The 21,668-nt window shown below is 35.1% G+C and overlaps 2 protein-coding genes across 4 annotated transcripts in view; both read left to right on the top strand.

Moving 5' to 3' along the window:
- The window catches only part of LOC115959844 (TATA-binding protein-associated factor BTAF1), a 39,332-nt gene extending 25,090 nt beyond the window's left edge, over positions 1-14,242 (top strand). For 2 of the 3 annotated variants that reach the window (XM_031078455.1, XM_031078453.1), the window contains exons 15-29: positions 1,877-2,302; positions 2,395-2,838; positions 3,315-3,434; positions 3,520-4,002; positions 5,136-5,674; positions 8,429-8,921; positions 8,995-9,063; positions 9,947-10,051; positions 10,197-10,424; positions 10,772-11,035; positions 11,126-11,175; positions 12,725-12,837; positions 12,913-12,995; positions 13,151-13,363; positions 13,753-14,242. In XM_031078455.1, coding sequence (XP_030934315.1) covers positions 1,877-2,302; positions 2,395-2,838; positions 3,315-3,434; positions 3,520-4,002; positions 5,136-5,674; positions 8,429-8,921; positions 8,995-9,063; positions 9,947-10,051; positions 10,197-10,424; positions 10,772-11,035; positions 11,126-11,175; positions 12,725-12,837; positions 12,913-12,995; positions 13,151-13,363; positions 13,753-13,923 — 3,801 coding nt within the window. In that variant the 3' untranslated portion in view covers positions 13,924-14,242. The remainder of the gene's footprint in view (positions 1-1,876; positions 2,303-2,394; positions 2,839-3,314; positions 3,435-3,519; positions 4,003-5,135; positions 5,675-8,428; positions 8,922-8,994; positions 9,064-9,946; positions 10,052-10,196; positions 10,425-10,771; positions 11,036-11,125; positions 11,176-12,724; positions 12,838-12,912; positions 12,996-13,150; positions 13,364-13,752) is intronic. The other variant, XM_031078456.1, reaches the window with a different exon arrangement.
- Positions 14,243-19,559: 5,317 nt separating this feature from the next.
- On the top strand, positions 19,560-21,152 carry LOC115961834 (gibberellin 2-beta-dioxygenase 2-like). The gene is made up of 3 exons (XM_031080747.1): positions 19,560-19,933; positions 20,473-20,803; positions 20,913-21,152. Exons 1-3 carry the CDS (start codon positions 19,560-19,562, stop codon positions 21,150-21,152), a joined length of 945 nt encoding a protein of 314 aa, XP_030936607.1.
- The last annotated feature ends 516 nt before the right edge of the window (positions 21,153-21,668 follow it).

Raw genomic sequence — 21,668 nt, 5'->3', positions numbered from 1 at the left:
TAAATTAGAATCCAGTTTCTTATACCACTCAGGTGGGAGGTTTGGGGATTAGGTGCTTGTTTGCTTTTAATGAACTGCTGTTGGGTAAATGGTTTTGGCATTTAATTTCTTTGAGGCTTTAATAACTGCATATGTATAAATACCATCTCCTACTTCCTACACTGTGATGCTTAAACTAAATTATATTAAGAAGTTAGAGTAATGGAATAAGTTTCAGTGCATATTCTATCTTGTCAATAGGCAGATGAGCTCAAATTTTATCTTGTAAATTAGAATCTGGTTTCTTATCCCATTCAGGTGGGAGGTTTGGGGATTAGGTGCTTGTTTGCTTTTAATGAACTTCTGTTGGGTAAATGGTTTTGGCATTTAGGGGTGGAGGCTAACGTATCATGGCACAGTTTTTGCTACTAAGTACGGAGTTTCCTGGGTAGTTGGTGAACAAACTTGTTTTTGTTTTTTTTTATTTTTTTTTGGTGGGGGGGGGGGGGGGGGGGACATGGTTGAGTCTGTGGAAGTATATTGGGTTGGGAAGAGTTTGCCAATTTGGTGAAATGTGAATTAGGTTTAGGGGATGTAGTTTAGCTTTGGCACAATTGTTGGTGGGGAGATGGGCTTTTTAAAGATCGTATTTTTCCTAATTGCTAGACATAAAGACACAATGGTGGCTGATTGGCGGAATTCATTGGCACCCAGTTTTTATTCAAGACATGCATAATTTGGAATCCTCGGATTCATTTCTTGATGAGTTATACTTTGTTCAGTTACGCAAGTCTCCGGAGAATCAGATGACTTGGATTTGTCTAAAGCTTAGGGGTTCAAAGTGAGTACTTTCTATAGTGCTTTGCGAACAGGTGGGGATTCTCTCTTTTTTTTTTTTTTTATCCCCTTGGTGAGCTACTTGGAGAACTAGATCCCCACATCAGGTTTGTTTTTTCATGTGGGCAACAATGAAAGGCAAGATTCTCACAACATACAATTTACAGAAGTGGAGCGTTGTTGTCCCTGATTGGTGTAGCTTGTGTAAGTCTGATGGAGAGACAATCAACCATTTATTTTTATCTTTCTGGATAGCTAGAGAGCTCTAGGGTTTTCTTTTGTTTGACTTCTTGGTATAAATGGGGTGATGCTTAGACGGGTGTTAGACTTACAGTTGATTTGGATTGGTCTGTATGTTAAAATGGGCCGGTTGCCTGTCTGGAGAGCGATTTCTTCTTTTTTGATGTGGACTATTTGGAGACAAAGGAACTCTATCAGTGGATCAGTTTTAATCGCAGTTGGCTGGCACTTTATTTGCTTGGAATCAGGCCTTCTCGCATTACTCCGAGTGTGGTCCAGATTTGATATCCTTTCTAGATAGAATATCTCTTTGTTAATTTCTTTCCTCTTTTCTTTTCTTGTTCGAGTGTTCTGTGGTATACTACCTATGTATTTGGACCTCATTATTTCTCGTTAATCAAGTACTTTTATACTGATCAGAAAAATATCATACTGCAAAAATTCCTTAAGATTTTAGGAATTATTTATTATAATTGTTGTTTGTTTTAAAAAATGTTTTTCTAATGCTATACCTAATTTGTCTATCTTATTTGTGGGTGCCAATTAGGTCAACTAATAAAGTCTCTTGTCATCAAACAAGGAACTAGGGATCAAATCCCACTTACACAAAAAAGTAACCCATTGGTGTCTTAGCTTGATGATAAAGAGCAATCATCATAGAGTGGACACCTTAAGTTTCATATTCTATCCCGTCTAACATATTATATAATCTAATCATATTTCTTTGCACTGCCTCTATTAATTATCATTTTATGATGTTTACTTGCTGATATTTTTCTTTGCCTTTCTAACTTATTCTACTCTTTTTGATTGGTGCTAGTGCCCAGTGGGGGACTTGGAAAATGCTGCTAGGTCATATATGTCTTCTTGGATAGAACTTGCAACAACTCCATATGGTTCAGCATTAGATGCTACAAAAATGTTTTGGCCTGTTGCCCTTCCACGAAAGAGTCATTTTAGAGCTGCTGCTAAAATGAGAGCCGTGAAACTTGAAAGCGAGTCTTGTAGAAATGTTGTCTTGGAATCTGCAGCTGCCATTGTTCCACAAGAAAGAAATGTAGATGTTTCTGCCAATCTAGTTAAGGTAATTGTTGGTGCTGACGTGGAAATGTCAGTAACTAATACCAGAGTGGTTACGGCATCAGCATTGGGGATTTTTGCTTCTAAATTGCATCTGGGGTCTATGCAAAATGTAATTGATCCACTTTGGAATGCACTTTCCTCTTCATCTGGGGTCCAAAGACAGGTACTAGTCCTTTTTGGGTTTGATTAGAAATACAACTTTTGCTTCCTCTCCTCTGCTCTCGCCTTATCTTGATTGTGTCTATAATCCATCAGGTGGCATCTATGGTTCTTATTTCATGGTTTAAAGAAATCGAGAGCAGTGATGGCTTAGGAATCTCTGTAGTTGCACCTAATGTTCCCAGTCATCTCAAAGAATGGCTGTTGGATTTGTTGGCATGCTCAAACCCTGCATTCCCTACAAAGGATTCACTTCGTCCTTATGCTGAGCTTTCAAGAACATATTCGAAGATGCGTGGTGAGGCTACCCAGTTATTACGTGCTATTGAGTCACCTGGCATGTTTAAGGATTTGTTGACTACCATCAGAATTGACTTGGAAAGCTTGAGTGCAGATGATGCAATTAATTTTGCATCAAAAGTTCCAACGTTGGTTAATGATAATGTTGTTAGTGAATCTTTGGGAGCGCAGATTGTTGATGATGTGGAGTCATTAAAACAACGACTTTTGACGACTTCGGGGTATTTAAAATGTGTTCAGGTATATTTACATTCTTGTATGCTGCTTGAAGCCCTTGAGGGTTAAATGGAAAAAGGATATCTGTAATTTCTTTCTGATGTCACTACAGAATTGCTGCATTCATGATCTATATATGCTTTTGGGTCATCAAAGAGTTATAGCTTAATTGGCACTTCTTCGTCTCATAATAACGGGATGGAGAGTAAGATTGTGAGTTGAAGACTTGCTTGGTGCATGTGTAACTTACCAATAAAAAAATATTTAAAAAAAAAAAAAAAAAAAAAAAAACTCTATACTACAAGGTCAAGTTCAATGGTTTTAACTTTACATTGGTCCCCTGTCCCCCACTTCTCATATAATCTGTATTTTAATAATTATTCTGATATTTTTATATCAGTTTCTTAGTTTGTGTTTTGTTTTTTTCTCCCAAAGATACCAATGGTTTTTCACTTGTACTTTTTGACATGCTCATTCTTACATTTTGGAACAATCGGCAGAGTAATCTGCATGTTACTGTGTCTGCCTTAGTTGCTGCTGCAGTTGTCTGGATGTCAGAGCTTCCTGCACGACTCAATCCAATTATTTTGCCTTTGATGGCTTCAATAAAAAGAGAGCAGGTAGTATGTTGGGTGTGAATGCTTTTTTTTACCATGTAAAGACATCTTTTGCATGATCTTAATCTATCTTTCTTGTCTTCTGAAGGAGGAAATACTGCAGCAGAAGGCTGCTGCAGCACTGGCGGAGCTTATTTTTCATTGTATTTCACGTAGGCCTAGCCCAAATGATAAGTTAATCAAGAATATATGTAGTTTAACGTGCATGGATCCTTGTGAGACACCTCAAGCAGGAGTCATCAGTTCCATGGAGGTAATCGATGATCAGGGTCTCCTATCCTTTGGAACTAGTATAGGTAAACAGAAGTCAAAGGTACACATGCTGGCTGGAAGTGAAGATCGGTCAAGGGTTGAGGGCTTTATCAGCAGACGTGGGTCTGAACTTGCATTGAGGCATATCTGTGAGAAGTTTGGTGCTTCATTATTTGAGAGGCTTCCTAAACTTTGGGACTGCCTTACCGAAGTTCTTAAGCCTTCCAATACTGAGGGTGTGAGTCCTGCAGATGAAAATCAAGTCATGCTAGCTATTGAATCCATTAAGGATCCCCAGATCTTGATAAATAATATTCAGGTTATTATTATCCTTATTTTTATTGTTTGACCTCTTTTATTTATTTTACCAATGTATTAATCATAAGTAATGATATATCATTTCTGCCAGCTGTTGTCCCTATTTTGGATATTGGATATTTATTTGAAACTAGGTTCTTGATTCTACTTTACTTTTGCTTTATGGATTTTACTTCGTGATGGTGTCCATATGAATCTTTCTTGAAGTGCCACATTTTAAAGTGACCATCAGTCATAAGTATTCATGTAAATGTTTTTCACAAACTTGAGCAAAGCATTATTTTACTTAGCTTTCAACATCTCTTTTCCTTCATATTTGTAGGATATATCCCTAATTCTCTCTTGTAGCTTGAGAATCAAGGATATGTTTTTTAAACAGTTTTCAGAACTTTCTTTTTGGTAACTGTCCATTACTCAATTCCTTATTTTAAAGTTCCTTACATATCAACTACTGTGTGCTGAGGTCTCAAAAGTGGTTTTGATAGTACCTGGTGTGTGACTGCTGAACTCTTCTATTTCTTGAAGAAAACTTTAATCAAGTTCCGTGCAGATAGCATCTTATTGTATGAGTGGAGCCTTCATTTTCCTTTTTGTTCAACTAAATTAAGCCTTAATTCCATCTAATTTGGGGCCTGCTCCATGAATCCTTTATCAACTAATTGGGTCACCTAATGCATCTAACTGAGAGAGAAATCCTAGACTGTAAACTAAGTAAAAGAGAAGTATTACTACATCTTAAAGACTAAACTGAATAGGATTGTATATGATTTTCCTTTTACCTTGATCAGTAGGTCTTTGATCTGTCAAGAAACGTATAGTTGGATCCAAATCCAATAAAAGAATACATCAATTCATCTCTACATTTTCTGTGAAGGGGAATCCTTGACCACTATACCTAATTATGCAGATTATGCTTTGTGTCCTTTATTGTTTTGTTTGAGTGTTGTCACTAACTTTGTGTGCATAGTCTGTACCCTTTACTGGCTCATGGTACAGGTCATGTAATAAACTGCATTGTTTATCAAGGGGGTATTCCCCCATCTCTATTGCATTACTTGTTCGCGTATGATATTAGTCTTATATTCTGTGTGTGTTTGTGTTGTCTCATTTCATTATATCATTTCTGATTTGCAGGTAGTACGTTCCATTGCTCCTATGCTGAATGAGGTTTTGAAACCAAAACTACTCACCCTTCTGCCTTCCATTTTCAAATGTGTTTGCCATTCCCACATTGCTGTTAGATTAGCTGCTTCTAGGTGCATCACTTCAATGGCCAAATCAATGACTAAAGATGTGATGGGAGCTGTTATTAAAAATGCCATTCCCATGTTAGGGGATATGACATCTGTCCATACCCGACAGGGTGCTGGCATGCTCATTAGTTTGCTTGTTCAGGGACTGGGTGTGGAATTGGTCCCTTACGCTCCTTTGTTAGTTGTTCCTCTTCTGAAGTGTATGAGCGACAGTGATCAGTCTGTCAGGCAGAGTGTGACACATAGTTTTGCTGCCCTTGTGCCACTTCTTCCATTAGCACGTGGCCTTCCCCCACCTGATGCTGTGAATGAAGATTTATCTAGAAATGCTGAAGATGCACGGTTTCTGGAGCAACTACTTGACAACTCCCATATTGATGATTACAAGCTCCATACTGAACTGAAAATGACATTGAGAAGGTATGTATGTCATGCTTTCCAACAATGGATTTTTTTGTCTCTGGTAATTATAGGCACAAATTTGGTTAGGATTGGAAGTTACCTGTTTTTCAGGATAATTTTCTCATATGTGGAGGTCCAGACCATAGATTTTAAAATTGGACGACCGTCCAGTTTGACCAGGTTAACTGGGAACTGGAGGTCCAGCCGGTTTTTGAAGTTAGAAATTGTTATTTTTGTAATTTTGTGAGAACTCCATGAACTGTGGTTGGACCAACGAACAACAGAACCGTTAGCAGTCTGACCAGGCCGGGGAAGAATTTCTTTTTTAAAGAAAAATTAAGATTGGGCTCCAATGCCCAAAATATGTCTAACATGCTATCCATTAGACCAGTTGTGTTGGTTGTCATTTAATTATATTATATTCTTAGTGAGGATTAAAAATGTCTTATTTTGTTTTATCACCTCTTTCCATCAATATTTATTCTTTCATAATGATTTAAGAATTGTGGTTTTGAATGTGAATGTGCTACTTATGAATTTGTGTAAAAAATGGTCTTATTTTAGATTAAAATATCTTAACTTGAAGGATTACTAAATACAATACTTTTATGCTCTCTATTATTTTCTTTTAAACTTAATAAAATTATGAAAATTCATTTGAATGTTGTTCAAAATTTCTTTAGAAATTTATTAGTCAAAACTTGCTAGTTTTTTTAGAAATTTAATATTTTTATTATTTTCTTTATTAATTATCACATCATTATAGTTTGACCTTGGTTTGAACCTTGGTCCAACCTTAAAACCTTGAACCTCTCCCTTTTCTGGTCATTTGAATGGTTTTGTTTTTAAAACATTGGTTCATACTTATCAAGAAGAAAACATTGGTCCAAACTCTGAACACTTATTGTTAAAAACCCTCATATTGGAGCCATGTAAAGTTAATTACATCAGTAACCAAGCTAACATCTTAGGTGAGCCGGAACCGGTTCATTTGGGAGATTCCCATACTTATCCTTGAATGCTCTACCAAGTGTCTTGAAATTTCTGCTAGATTTCTAAAAATAATAATAATAAACTTGGAGTGACCAAGTGTAGTATTTTTATTTGTTGGGAAGAATTGGAATTAAACTTCCAACTTAGATTGTTAATTATTGTATGACAAATTTGAGAATTTGTATACTTTTGAAGGATTTGTGGATCTACAGTTTGGAACCTTTTAGATAAAGTATTTTATAGGGAAGAGAAAAAGAGTTGATTTAGGGTTAAAAAGAGGTAAGAAAAAATGGAAATTGAACTATTTCACATTCTGTAAACAGTGCATGTGAATAGTACTCGTAAATGACAAAGTAGCAAAAAGGAGAGAAGAGAGAGAGGGGGAGAGAGTGAAAAGGAAAAGAAGAAAGAACAATAAAGTTAACATGACTCTGTACTCAAAATACTTAACATTTTGTTGATCTACTCCTTGTTTGAGTACAATAACATCCTTACATATTCCCTAAATCTCTCTTTTTTTTTCTTTTTTTTTAATTAAAAAAAAATAGAGCCTAAATACTAGTGGCTGTTTGGTAACCAACTTTTAAACCAGTTTTCTTGATTTAAAAACAAAATGTGGGTCCCACACAAAAAAATCTTGTTTGGAAAGTTGTTTTCAGATACCCAACTTCAGAATTTTGTTCTCAAAATCACTGTGCAAAACTATTTTGGTAGAACAGCCCCATGGTGCTTTGAGATCCCTTTTTTTTTTTATAGAAAGGCAGTGGCATTTTTGTAAATATTTGATCTAGGTTTTGAAACCCATTAATAGTAATTTTTATGTTTATCCTGCTCAATTCACAAATCTTTTTCTCTCTGGCTTGACGATCATGGTGGCTCTTGTGAGTTGACAGTCCGCAACGACGCTGCCAAAGCTCAACCAGCGGCTTCTTCATTGCAGCAGTGGTAGATCTTGGTTTTGCAGCATTGATGTTGTTGGGTTTTGGTGTTTTGTGGCATTGACGTTTGGTGTTTCACAGCTGAACCTCAACTGGCCTCCAATGCAAGGGTGGTGAACGGCAAGTTGGGTTTGTTGTAGCCACCGGTTGGATTGTTATGGGTCTGTGGTTTGTTTGGGTGGGAGCGGGTTGCTTTCTGGTCAGTGTTGTTCGGTTTTGGGAATAGCCTGTTAAGTTCTCTTAATAGAGAACTAGAACTCCTACTTTGACTAGGAAACCAAATACAAATTGAATCAAACCAAAAGCCACATATAAAGATCCATAAACAAAATAAGACTTATTTATTAATTAAATAAAACTCAAGGCCCACAACTATGACACATGCCCAACGATTGCAGACTTACCAAAGTAAACCATGACTCGGGAATAAGGAAACTAGACCTGAAATAAAATACAAAAACTTAATTAACTACCATGGATACTTATTATTGGACTTTGCCTTAACCTTAGGTTTTCAAGGCGGATAGTGTTTCACTAACCATGCTTTGGTTGCACCATCAATTCTTTCCCTCTAAAAGGGAACTTGACCCCTTCAAGTTAGGGGTTGGATCAAGATAGCAAACAATGCCTTTCAAAGGTTCATCAGTGTAGGAGAATTTGCCTGGTTTTTTTTCTAAGGATACTGGATTTTTTTTTTTTTTTTCCTTTTTCTTTCTAGCTTGATCTGCTTAGATTTGTAACTCCTTTTATTTATGGTTTGATCCTGCTGTTGATTGTTCCTTCATTGTGATCTGAATTAAAGTCCTCATTCTGAGCTATGATGATCTTTTGATGTTTCCAGGTATCAACAGGAAGGTATAAATTGGTTGGCATTTTTAAAACGATTCAAGCTTCATGGAATCTTATGTGATGATATGGGCCTTGGTAAGACACTTCAAGCATCTGCAATTGTGGCATCTGACATAGTTGAGCATCGCACTCTGAATATCGGTGATGATCTTCCACCATCTTTAATAGTTTGTCCATCGACCCTTGTTGGACACTGGGCCTTTGAGATAGAGAAGTATATTGATGATTCTGTAGTATCTACTCTCCAATATGTTGGTTCTGTTCAAGAGCGCATTTCTCTTCGGGGACATTTTAATAAGCATAATGTTGTGATAACATCATATGATGTGGTTCGTAGAGATATTGATTATCTTGGACATCTTCTATGGAATTATTGTATTTTAGACGAAGGTCACATCATCAAGAATGCAAAATCTAAAATTACACTCGCAGTAAAGCAGTTGAAAGCCCAGCACCGCCTTATACTGAGTGGAACACCAATCCAGGTTAGTTACAGTGTTAGAACCTTAAAAAAAAATTGAACAGTTTTTCTGAGAAATAGTTCACCTTCTGTTGCAGAACAACATCATGGATTTATGGTCTCTCTTTGATTTCCTAATGCCGGGGTTTCTTGGAACGGAGAGACAGGTATATTTGTGCCTCCTGACTTTCATTTACTTTTCAGCATATCTTTTTTTTTTTTTTTTTTTTTTTTAATTATTGACTAAAGATGTTGAGCATTATGATTAAAAAGAGAAAAACGAATGCTTGACAAGCAGGTTATGTTCCTGGACATAAACTATATTGATGTGTTTATAGTATTATATATAATTCAAAGATGCCGTCTTCTTGATTTCAAGATTTTCTATCAATGACTTGATATTGAATTCCCTTTCATTGTCCTTCATGGCTCCACACATCCACTGACCAGCCACAAGTGTATTTTTCTATTCTTTTTCCCCCCTTTTTCTTCCTATCTTGTTTCTGTAATTCTAATTCTTTGATTTTAATCTTTCGCATGCTTTTACCATGTCTAGAGAATTTAATCATTGACTAGAAATTAGTATTCATTATCCTTATTTTCATAACTTAATTTGCATAGCTTTCACTATTTGTAATTTATTTAATTTTTTTCATAAAAGGAAAAATGGATTATAGTATTTAAGTTGTTCCTCTCTCTCTCTCTCTCGTCTATTAACAGCATTAAGGATCATACATGTGCATATGACTCGTTGATTGCCATTTGTGAACTGTGGTTGGAATGACTAACATAGAACAGGAAAAAATTTCAGCCTTTATTTATTTATTTTGAGTTGCTGCTGTATCAAATACCAATGGTTGTTTTATAATCTGGCTATAGCCTCCCTATGATGTATTATTGATTGATCAGCATTGTCATTTGATGAACTAAGCTTTTCTGCTACGGCTTCAGCCTCTCTGATAGTATTGTCCCTATTGTACTTAGCTGCATCTTTTTTCATGCTATTGTCTAATGCCCAAAACATTTGTTGGTTTTATCTGGCATTTGCAGTTCCAAGCCATGTATGGAAAACCACTGCTAGCAGCTAGAGATTCTAAATGTTCTGCCAAGGATGCTGAAGCAGGGGTACTTGCTATGGAAGCACTGCACAAACAGGTGCACTTTTTTTTGGTTTTTTAGTTTTTATTTTATATTTTATATATGACGCAATGGTTAACACATCCTCTTCTAATTGAAAGATTACCTATCAGAGAAAGAAAAAAAAAATCCTCTTCTAATTGAAGGGTTTTCCATTCTACAGGTGATGCCATTCCTTCTCCGTCGAACAAAAGATGAAGTCCTGTCTGATCTGCCAGAGAAAATTATTCAGGACAGATACTGTGACTTGAGCCCTGTGCAATTAAAACTATATGAACGATTTTCAGGGGCAAATGTAAGGCAAGAAATCTCAAGTATTGTAAAACAAGATGATTCCGCAGATAAGGGCGAAGGAGGTAGTTCAACCAAAGCATCTTCCCATATTTTCCAGGTACTGTGGTCAACTGGTTATTTATTTGTTTATGTTTTCTTCATGAGTCACTCTTTTCCACAGTTGAGTTGTAAAATATGAAAGTATAGGGTTGAGACTCAAGAATGAAGAAGATAAGAATAGAGAGAAGCAGAGACTGTAAGAAAAAGGAAAAAAGGTTTAGGGCTTAATCAATCAAGATAACAGCTTGATTGTCACAATATATCTGCATAGGAGTAGGGACATCAATACCCAACTAGCAAAAGAGAGATTGAACCCATAACATCTCGAAAGCAATATGAGCCATAGTTTAATTAAGTTTAATCTGTTTCTGTGACCTGATGTATGTACTGTGTTCCATGTTTCAGGCACTTCAGTACTTGCTAAAACTTTGTGGTCATCCATTGCTTGCCATCGGTGAAAAGGTTCCAGAGTCATTGAAATACCTTTTGTCAGAACTCCTACCTGCAAATTCAGACATTATTTCAGAACTTCATAGACTGCATCACTCTCCCAAGTTAGTTGCTCTTCAGGAGATTCTTGAAGAGTGTGGGATAGGTGCTGATGCTTCAAGTTCTGAAGGTACCATTGCAGTAGGGCAGCACAGAGTTTTGATATTTGCCCAGCATAAAGTATGTATACTACTCCATGTTTGACTAATGTGATGTTGAGGTTAAACATGTGTGCTTTTCTGATGTCATTTACAATGGAATCTAATGCAGGCCTTTCTAGACATAATTGAAAGAGATTTGTTTCACACTCATATGAAGAAGTTAGTCTCCTTATCTCCATTATTCACTGAATATAAATATTTTTTCTTATTTATTTTATTCTTTAATTTGTGTTCCACTATATGTACTTTTTCTTTTGTAAGTTCATACATGCATAAAGCCCTAGTACATGCACCTAGACTTGAACGTCAAAGCAGGTGGAATTCATATCATATTGAATAAATGAGTGGCGGAGGAAGTTCATTGGACAGTGGGTGAAACTTTTGGTCTTTCACTTATTTTGGAATGTGGAGGATAATTCAAAGGGGTGTTTTCGGGGTGTCTAGGGACCAAATAATGATGGGGTAAGATTAAATTTATGGGAAGAATGGTTAAAGGGAGATGGATAGCAGCTTGGCGCATACAGGACTTCAATGCAGTGAGATTCTCGTACTGTCTGAGATTGTCTTCAACCATAATAGTTTTACAGATTTTATTAATTAGTTAAAATTGCTCCATTTTTCACAAGAAGTGGGCTCTTTTACAGAGAGAAATAATCAAGATCAACCTTCTATTCCTCACTTTGACCGATTTTTGGCTTTGATGTTGAGGGAGGATCATTATCAAAATGTAGTTCAGTGGTTCTTACCTCAGCTTGTTTCATATTTTTATCCTATTTTGTTAGATTATGGTGGTTTAAGAGGGGTGGAAGTCTGTTTTAATTTGAGAATGTGGTTAAAGGAACTTGGCATGGTTGATGGAATAGCTGCTTGGCAGGCTTAGCTAGTTTTTTCCTGTCAAGAAGCTTTACCAATTGAAAGGTGATTAGAGAAAAAGTTGAATAAGGAGAGTATTTAGGGATATAGAAGTGCAATAAAATATAGCTCATTGGTTGAGCTATCTAGGCTGGATTTGGAGGAGTGTAACCTATATAACAAAGAAAGGGATGGTAGAGGCTAATTGAGGATAGACTAGAAAAGATTTCATGGATGAAAGAATCAAGTTGAAGGCAAAAATCTAGAGTCCTTTAGTTGAAAGAAGGTGATGTCAATACTATGTTCTTTTCATTAGTCAGCAAATTTTCATATTCATTTGAAATTCCTTGGTCCCAACCGTGGGGTATCACCAATTCTCATTCTGTTTTGGAGTTTCAGGACCCGTTTTCTTATATGATTTTGTTGTAGCCTTCTAGATACTTTTTTGTTCATTCATCATGAACATAAAGTTATTTTTTTGAATAAATAATACTACTTATAAAATAATAATAATAATAATAATAATAAATAAAATAATATTGGAAGTGGATAGCACACTAGAAATTGAGGATTAGATCAAGGATTGTTTGTAAGTCATCAACCGGAAAAAATCATGATTAATATATTAAAGGTTAAATTAAAATAGAAAATTATTTTATTTAATGTCTATACTATTTCAAATATATTTATATTTGATTCTAATTATATTATATTCTTTATGTATCCCCTTTTGCTTTTTATTTTCTTTTTCCTTTTTCCTTTCTCAAATCAATCATGCAACTGCATAAATATGAGTCAGCTATGTCTATTGCTGCATTCGTTGTTCTAATGGTTTTACTTATGTTGCTTTTCAAAGCAGTGTCACATATCTGCGGTTGGATGGATCAGTTGAATCTGAAAAACGTTTTGACATTGTTAAAACATTTAATTCTGACCCTACTATTGATGCCCTACTACTTACAACACATGGTAAGTTCTATTTGCCTTTTCTTTTAACACTGAGATTCCACTAGGATGGAAGTTGATTCTAATAACTCTTTGCAGTTGGTGGGCTTGGTTTGAACCTAACATCTGCAGACACCCTGATTTTCATGGAGCATGATTGGAATCCAATGCGAGATCATCAGGTAATTATAGGTGTCTGTTGTTTCTGATGTCTTATTTCTTTCTCCAAGGGAATGCGACTTTGGGCACTTGTGTTCTAGAGGGGAAGGGGTAGACAGAACTATTGTTAGTTCCATCATAACAAGTATGCTCATCTAATGTATTTTCACTTGCACAGGCAATGGACAGAGCACACAGGTTAGGTCAGCGGAAAGTCGTGAATGTCCATCGACTCATAATGCGTGGCACTGTGGAAGAGAAAGTTATGAGCCTCCAAAGGTTCAAAGTTTCAGTTGCTAATGCTGTCATTAATGCAGAGAACGCTAGTATGAAAACTATGAACACAGACCAATTGCTTGATCTATTTGCATCAGTAGAACCCTCTAACAAGGTATTGCTCACTGCACTCTATTGAACATGTTCTTCGCCTTGTTGTTTTTAATGTTAAGCTCAATTCATAACTAAGCTTTAATGGATGACAAATTGATCAAATACTGGACCTTGATTCACTAGGAAAAATCCAATTTAGGAGAGGGTGTTGATACTTTTTTTTTTGGCTTGGATCTTATTTTTGTCCAGAAGAATGAGTTGTGTTTTGATACTTTTCTTTTTTACTTGGGTCTTATTTTGTCCAGAGGATATGAGCTGTGTGTGTGTGTGTGTGTTTTGCTCTGCTTGCATAAAATTTGTAATTTCTTTTATCAAGTCGACATGCTTCTTTTCCTTTAAAATTTTCTAAGTTGGGTTATGACATGTGGAACATTTATTTGATATATGTAGGGAGCTTCTGTACCGAAGAATTCAGATAGAAATGTTGACGTAGATACAAAATTGGTGGGCAGTGGAAAAGGGTTAAAAGCCATCCTTGGTGGACTCGAGGAACTCTGGGATCATTCACAGTATACCGAAGAATACAATTTGAACCAATTCTTGGCAAAGCTTAAAGGCTAAACCCAACTCTGCTCCCTATGTGCATACCATATATTAGTAGACGAAAGTTGGGACTCAAATTTTGACATTGTCCTCTTTAGTTTTTTCTGTCCTTTGGCCTTTTTTATTTTTGAATTTTTGTCTCCACTTCGCTTTTATAATTGCACGAGGTTAGGGAGATGTTGGTTTAAGTCATTGGTATTGGGAGGGAGCTTGGTATGAGGGATGGGAGAAATTTTTGACCAAGAATGGCTTTAGGGAGGAAAGAGTTGTATATTTCGGATATTGTATATACAATCAATATATCTTTTTCAAATTGAAAATTGTCTGTGTCTCGAGATTTATTTGCCACTGTTTCTGCAGTTAATTTTTCAATGAACTTCAAAAACAACATTGGCTAGCCAAATGTGTATATATAAAAGAAAGGCCTAGTGATTTATGTAGCAATGGCAACCATAGCAATTTTAAAAGAAATCAAGTATCACCATGTATAGATATTAGCTTTATATGTGAACTCCTGGAGATAATCGGACAAAATTTCCATCCAAAATTATTATGTGCCCAGTCAAATGAGTATTTATATGTATATTTAATTACATAATCTACTTAATAATCATGTGACTTGTTTAAATAATTAAACGAGTCATGTGATTTAATAGTTGATACATTTAACCTAACTCAGGGATAAGGAGCATTTGCTACTCGCAAGTCAATACAACTGCAACTGACTTTTGAAATTCCTCACATGCTCCTCATATGTCCATTCGTGGGTGTTACAATTTTGAGCTATTCACAAATCAGACTCGAGTTCCACTGAATGTGCGATTCTTCACCAACTCTAAGCTAAACTCATATACATTAAAATCCTATAATATACAAGGAACTAGATGTATTACAAGCAAATTAATACAAAATAAAGCCAACTAAAAACATGGAAAAATCACAACTTAACACATGCTATATGCTATAGCAGGGAATGTGAAGCATAACTATGTAATTTATAGTTCATCCTCTACATTTAATCTTTATTTTTCATTTTTTTTTTTAAATGTTTCCTTTATAAATCATATTTTAGAATTGGGGAAAATTAAATTTTACCACCTCAAACTATTTTTCCTTATATTATACTTTGCACCAAAAAATGTTTCAAATGCATGTTTTTGCAGTATAAACTGTAACCCTTATTATACTTTGCATATGTTGTAAACTTGGATGGAAAGTCAAAGTTAAAGGTGCAAAGTGTAATAAGGAACATTGTTTAGGTTAGTAAAGTATAATTTCTCCTTTATTTTTAAAGGATTAAGAAGAGAGGTAATTAGGTTTTTTCACGTGATGCTATATTTTTTCATCCAAGTTAACAGTAAACTTAATACCAGGGTATAAAGCGTAAGAATAATCAAAATTTAGAGTGTAAAACGTGCATTTGAAAATTTTAAGGTGCAAAGTATAATTAAAAGTATATTTTATGATGGTAAAATACAATTTTACCTTGTTGTAACTCTTTTGTAGGACTGAATACATTTGTACATTTTGGATTTGGTAGATTGATGTTTAATGTTTTATATATGTTAAATGTTGCAAAATATGTTTTATTTTTTGTTCTTCAATTTATGATTTTAATAACTAGCCCAAAAAAAAAAAAAAAAAAAAACTGATACTAGCAAAAATATATATGATCAATGTTTTCGAAAATGAAAAGGTTAAAAGATTTTTTTAAAATAAAAACTTAAAATATTATTACTCTTTAACATAAAAACACACTTGCAATTACTTCCTCCAATAATTCGAGGATCCATAACTTTTTCTTCATCACTCACATTAAGCCACATATAAAGATGGTGGCAAAGCGTATGTAACAAGTTATGGTCTAGAATTTTTCTAACTCTCTCACATACTTAAAAATGATAAGTAGTGCTAAGACCACAATTTTTGACATAACTTCATCATAATTTGTTTATGTGGCAAAGTGTAAGTGGTAGAATTATAGACCTACCACTTTTACTCTAATGCTCACAACTTGTTACATGAATAAATTATAACAAAAATTGTATTCCTAGTATTTTTGGAAGTGGATTGGTTCAAGCATGGTCTTCTTGTGCTGTTTCTGTCTCTGTCTCTTTCATATTTTTTTTCTTTCTTTTACCTAATGTCATTTGTCATCACATAGATTACTTCTTGTCTTGTTCAAGACTCAAGAGATGACAATTTGGATTTGAAGAAGAGAATAAAGTCATTCCTAAAATTGTGTTTTTCTGGAAAATAATTCAAGATGTAGGCAACATCATACCAGTAGCTTTATTTTCTCCACTCTTATCATCAGCGTTATACATAATGCATTGGCATTTGAAAACTTATAGAGCCACAACTATTCCACACACATCTTCACAATTATTTGATGTAATTATGAGCAATGGAATAAAGTGGTGAGTTCATTTAAAAATGACAAATAGCTTATTATAGCATCTAGAGTTTTGATATGTTTTGTTCATGTTGATGATGGTTGTGTCATGGCCCTCATGGGTGTTGTGCTTTATCAATGAATAAAGAATATTGAGTGGACTAAAATTCATGGGGTTATAAATTATGTACCAATGTTTACAACTTTTGTCCTAACTTGTAGTTATAAACGGTAAAAGTGTAAACTTACTATTTTTTTCTTATCATTCACAAAGTGTTTACAACTTTTGTCCTAACTTGTAGTTATAAGCGGTAAAATTGTAAACTTACTATTTTTTTCTTATCATTCACAACTTGTCACGTAGCAAAATTGCGATAAAGATTCTCTATAATTCACAACTCATCATATAGCAAGCTATGAGCCTATGATGAAGATTGTGTAGGCATTTGCATTGTCATGGTTTAGTATCAGTAGTCACTACTAGTCAGGGGAATTGAGTAAGGAGAAAATGCTGACTACTACGCATGTGTGTCATAGAAGATGGGAGAAGCAAATTCTTTTAGATCAATACCAAAATGCCCTTTAATAAGCTTGGCTTTTACAACTTCAACCTTTGAACTCCCTTGTCCCTTCCCCACTCAAAGTTACAAAAAATCCCATTAAGTTTGGATCTAAAAATAACCAACTGCTAATGTAATGAACTCACTAATACACTGTTCCTATCTATAGCAAAATGTCACCGTTTTAATACAATAGTATAAAGCTTTTAAGAGCAACCACATCAGTCCATGCATTTTACACATCCATTTTTACACTAAAAACCTACTTTTTCTATTTTACACCTTCACTTTTATAAAATTCCCACATCAGTTCATCTATTTTAGCACCTCTTTTATTAAAATAATCGATATTCTCAATTTTTTTATTATTTCCTCAATAACCAACGCGCGCGTTCTCTGAACCAATTTTCTTTCTCATTTATCTGATAAAGCTCTCTCTCTCTCTCTCTCTCTCTCTTTCTTTCTCTGAACCCATTTTCTTTCTCATTTATCTGGTAAAGCTCTCTCTCTCTCTCTCTCTCTCTCTCTCTGTGAACCCATTTTTCTTTCTCATTTTTTCTGTTAAAGCTCTCTCTCGCTCTCTCTCTGTCTCTGAACTCATTTTCTTTCTCATTTATCTGATAAGGCTCTCTCTCTCTCTCTCTCTCTCTCTCTCTCTCTGTGAACCCATTTTTCTTTCTCATTTTTTCTGTTAAAGCTCTCTCTCTCTCTCTCTGAATCAACTCTCCCTCTCGGTCTATACCGATCCACAGCTCCGATCATCTCTATACCGATCTCCCTAGCTCCGATCCATAGCTCCGATCCACAGCTCCAATCAGGCAAGCACAGATCTCCCTAGCTTCGATCCACAGCTCCAATCAGGCAAGCTCCGATCCACAAGCACCAATCAGATTCGACCAGATCAGATTTGACTGAGATCTCCCTAGCTCCGATCCACAAGCACCGATCAGTTATTGTATCTTCCTAGCTCCAATCAGGCAAGACCCATACCCACGAACTCCGATCAAGCGAGACCCACGAGCTCCGATCTTTCCAGTCAAGTGTATCTGTGTTTTTGTTTTTTTTGTTTTTTTTGTTTTTTTTTTTTTTTTTTTTTTTTTTTTTTTTTTTTCACTTTTGAGCAAGTGTATCTCTATGTTGATTTGTCTGTGGATGTGTTTGGGTTGATTTTCAATTGATTTTGGGTTTTCTGTTGATTTTGGGTTAATTTTCAGTTGAGTTTGGTAAATACTTTGTGCTAGATTGCGGTGTTTGCTAGTGGCTCTGGGTTTGGTGGTTATTCTGGCGCGCTGGGTTGTTGCAATGGTTGGGGAAGGGAAGTGGTTTGACAGAGGAGAGAAAATAATATTAAAAAATTGTTTACACGGTGAACAGTAACCGTGTATATATGTATGGTTACTGTTCATTTTGCAAGACATCTTGTATATTTAGACATTTTTACATGAACTGATGTGGAAGGATTTTGGGGTAAAATGTGTAAACTGGAGCATTTTTTGTATTTTAGATGAATTTACATGAGCTGATGGGAATGCTCTAAGCTAAACGACGCGTTCTTCTTTTAACAACTAACGGCACCGTTTTGCCATCACTATTATAATGACTAACTGATGACACATGACATTGTTTTACATTTGACCATTGGAACATTGAGAGTGTTTTGAAAGTTATCACTTTCTCTCTACGGCCATTGTCAACAGCTAGCGTAGGCAATAAACCCAGTTGAGTTTTTAATGAGGTTTAAGACCAATTGTACAATGGGTGCTATGCTAATTACTATGAGATGATGAGTGACGACCGTAGTTGTAGGTAAGTGAATCCACTTAAGTAGCTCAATCTTTCATTTTTTTTTTTTTTTTTTTTCCTTTTATGTGTACATCTGATCTGGATAGATTTAAAATGGGGCCACACATTCTAAGGGACATTCTGGTCTTTTTTCGGTTCAGTAATTTATTTGTTTCTATACTACCCAACCATAAATAGGTAAAAAGTAATACGATGTGACTTGTGTTAAAAGTTGTAAGTCTATTTATACCAAAAAGCTATCTATAGTCAATAATAATGAATGTTTGGATTGAGATCATATACAATAAATATCGCACTTTAATACTATTACCCACTATCCTCTCACAAAATTTTTTTACATTCTTTTATTTATTTAATGATTGAAATTAAAAATTAAATTTTTTTTACTCTCAATCCCAAACATCAATTATAGTTGCGAGACCGCTAATCTCAGATTCTGACACAGAATTAATTTGTTTTGTCTTTGCCAATGGTTCTTAAAATTCCCTTTTTGGTTAACTGAAGAGAGCAACGCTTTAACCAAAAAAAGATAGAAGAGAGCAACGCTGGCCTTTTTTTTGGCAACATGAAGAGAGCTGACGTTGTATGGGTGCATTAATTTTGTCCCTGACAAAATAGGGACTTCATTTTTCTTGACTTCTTTTTTGCCCGGATGGTCATGTCAAGTTGTCAATACTCCCTGAGAATCAATATGTTGAGAAACTGAAATTTCTGCCTTCAGAGAAAACCTTCTAGATTTTCGCCCTCCACTTCCATTTTCTCTGACTTTTTCATATTTTCTTCTTGATGTTTATCAATTCATCTCTTTCTACACTCATCATTACCAACACAACTTCTTCACTATTTTACTTTCATTTCCCATATTTTCATTTCTTGTGTTTCCTTGAAAATTTAATATGGCCACGTCCTCTGGAACCCCCCTTGGCTCCAAAAACCTTCCTACCATCGACCTTCGGGACCATAGATCAAATGTGTCAAAGAGCATTGTTGAGGCATGTGATCAATTTGGGTTTTTCAAGGTGATCAACCATGGTGTCCCAAAGGACATTATAGAAAAAGTACAACAAGAAGGGTTTAGTTTCTTTGCTAAACCAACGTTTGTAAAACAACAAGCTGACCAAGCTAGCCCGGCCAATCCTCTTGGCTATGGCCACAAGAATATAGGTGCCCTTGGAGATAAAGGAGAGCTTGAGTATCTTTTACTTAGTACTCACCCATCTTACATTGCTGAAAAATCCATTACCATTTCTGATGATCCTTCACGATTCAGGTATTTAATATGTTATGACTTATTGTAATATGCATATATGGAAAGTTGGCAACGGTTGCATCATATTCTTTTTATAAAATATAATGCAAGTGTTAAGTTGTTTTTTTTTGGTTTAGTATAAATTTGATTAACATATAAAATATAATGTAAGTGTTTAGTTGTTTTTTTGATTTTGTATAAATGTTGTTGTTGCATCATATTCTTTTAGATTTAGAATTTTCTTTGTATATGAAGAGAAAAATTCTTATATGGAAAAATTCTTATATGTACTCTATATAGTCTAATATAATGAAGAAAAAAAATTCTTATATAAAAAAATTCTCGTTTAATAGAATGAAGAGAAAAATTATTATACGTACTCTACATAGTCTTAAAGTTGAAAAATGGTATATTATCACAACATCTCCAACCAATATGCCAAAATTTTAATGTTGCTTTCTTTAATTCTTCTGTTTCTCAGCCTTATTCCTTTGTAATATACTTCTATCTTCACATATTAATCTTTCTCAGCAAACATATGATGTCTTATGACACAACAGTTCTGCCGTAAATCGTTACATCCAAGCAGTTAGGGATCTAACATGTGAGCTATTAGAGCTGATAGCAGAGGGGCTATATGTCAAGGACAAATCGGTTTTCAGTGGGTTGATTAGGGACGTAGAGAGTGACTCACTCCTCAGGCTTAATTACTATCTACCCACTTCTAAAGATGATGGTATTGGGTTTGGAGAACATTCTGACCCTCAGCTCTTGAGCATTCTTACATCAAACAATGTTGCTGGCCTCCAAATTCTTGTTGAAAAAGATGCGTGGATTAGTGTCCCAGCTGACCCCAATGCCTTTTGGGTTATTGTGGGTGACATGTTACAGGTTGATACTCTCTTTCTTTCTCTAGGTCATTTAAAATGTAATTTTTGATCTTCTTGTTTTCTTTTTAACCAAAAAAATTGTGCACTGATATTAATTTTTATTTGTGAAGGCTCTAACAAACGGAAGATTTGTGAGCGTCCGGCACAGGGTATTAACAAATACATCCAAGCCTAGAATCTCAATGGTATATTTTGGAGCTCCCTCCCTGCAAGCATCAATTTCTGCACCTCCAGAATTGCTTAGACCCATTGGCCACTCTCTCTACAGGACCTTCACTTGGAAAGCGTACAAGGAAAAATTATACTCACAAGGTCTCGCGGCAACACGTCTTGATGGTTTCAAGAAATAGAATTTGGGCAAAAAATGAGTATCATTTCAATTTATAAGTTTTAATTGAATTGTGTAGTCATTTCAGAGACAAGAGTTCTAGTCATTATATTTTTATTTGAATAACTGTAATGGTTGGAGTCTTTGCTCTTTCTTTCAGGGAGTTGTTTTGGTCCGTCTGAGCACCATTGGATAGGAGATCCATAGCGGGTCTTAAATTCTCATATTCTGTGTATAATCGTTCACTGCTACATATTATATAATTTGAGTTTATGTAAAGTTGGTTGGACTACAATAAATTTATTTAGGGCTATAAACTGAAGCTGGGGTTTTTTTATTCAATTTTCGGATATTTTTGGTATTTTTCAAAAGTACATGTTAAGTAGTTTGTTACTAGTGCGCTGCTGCTGGTGGCTGCGTCTGCCTATAGTGCTAATTTACAGTTGCTGTTAGAGAGGGTTTAGCATTTTGAGATGAATTTAATTTTTGTTTTTACACGAGTCTCTTGAGAAACATTAATGGTTCTTTGGTCATCTCT

This window comes from Quercus lobata, chromosome 9, assembly GCF_001633185.2.
Source record: "Quercus lobata isolate SW786 chromosome 9, ValleyOak3.0 Primary Assembly, whole genome shotgun sequence".
In the NCBI taxonomy this organism is placed as follows: domain Eukaryota; kingdom Viridiplantae; phylum Streptophyta; class Magnoliopsida; order Fagales; family Fagaceae; genus Quercus; species Quercus lobata.
Note: the sequence above shows the minus strand (reverse complement) of the source record. Positions and strands in the feature narration are given on the sequence as shown.

What these genes read in the sequence shown, in the direction of transcription:
- LOC115961834 (XM_031080747.1), top strand. Translation starts at nt 19,560, where the DNA reads ATGGCCACGTCCTCTGGAACCCCCCTTGGCTCCAAAAACCTTCCTACC. An exon ending in GATGATCCTTCACGATTCAG is followed by an intron (nt 19,934 to 20,472) that starts GTATTTAATATG and finishes ATGACACAACAG; the next exon opens with TTCTGCCGTAAATCGTTACA. An exon ending in TTGTGGGTGACATGTTACAG is followed by an intron (nt 20,804 to 20,912) that starts GTTGATACTCTC and finishes TTATTTGTGAAG; the next exon opens with GCTCTAACAAACGGAAGATT.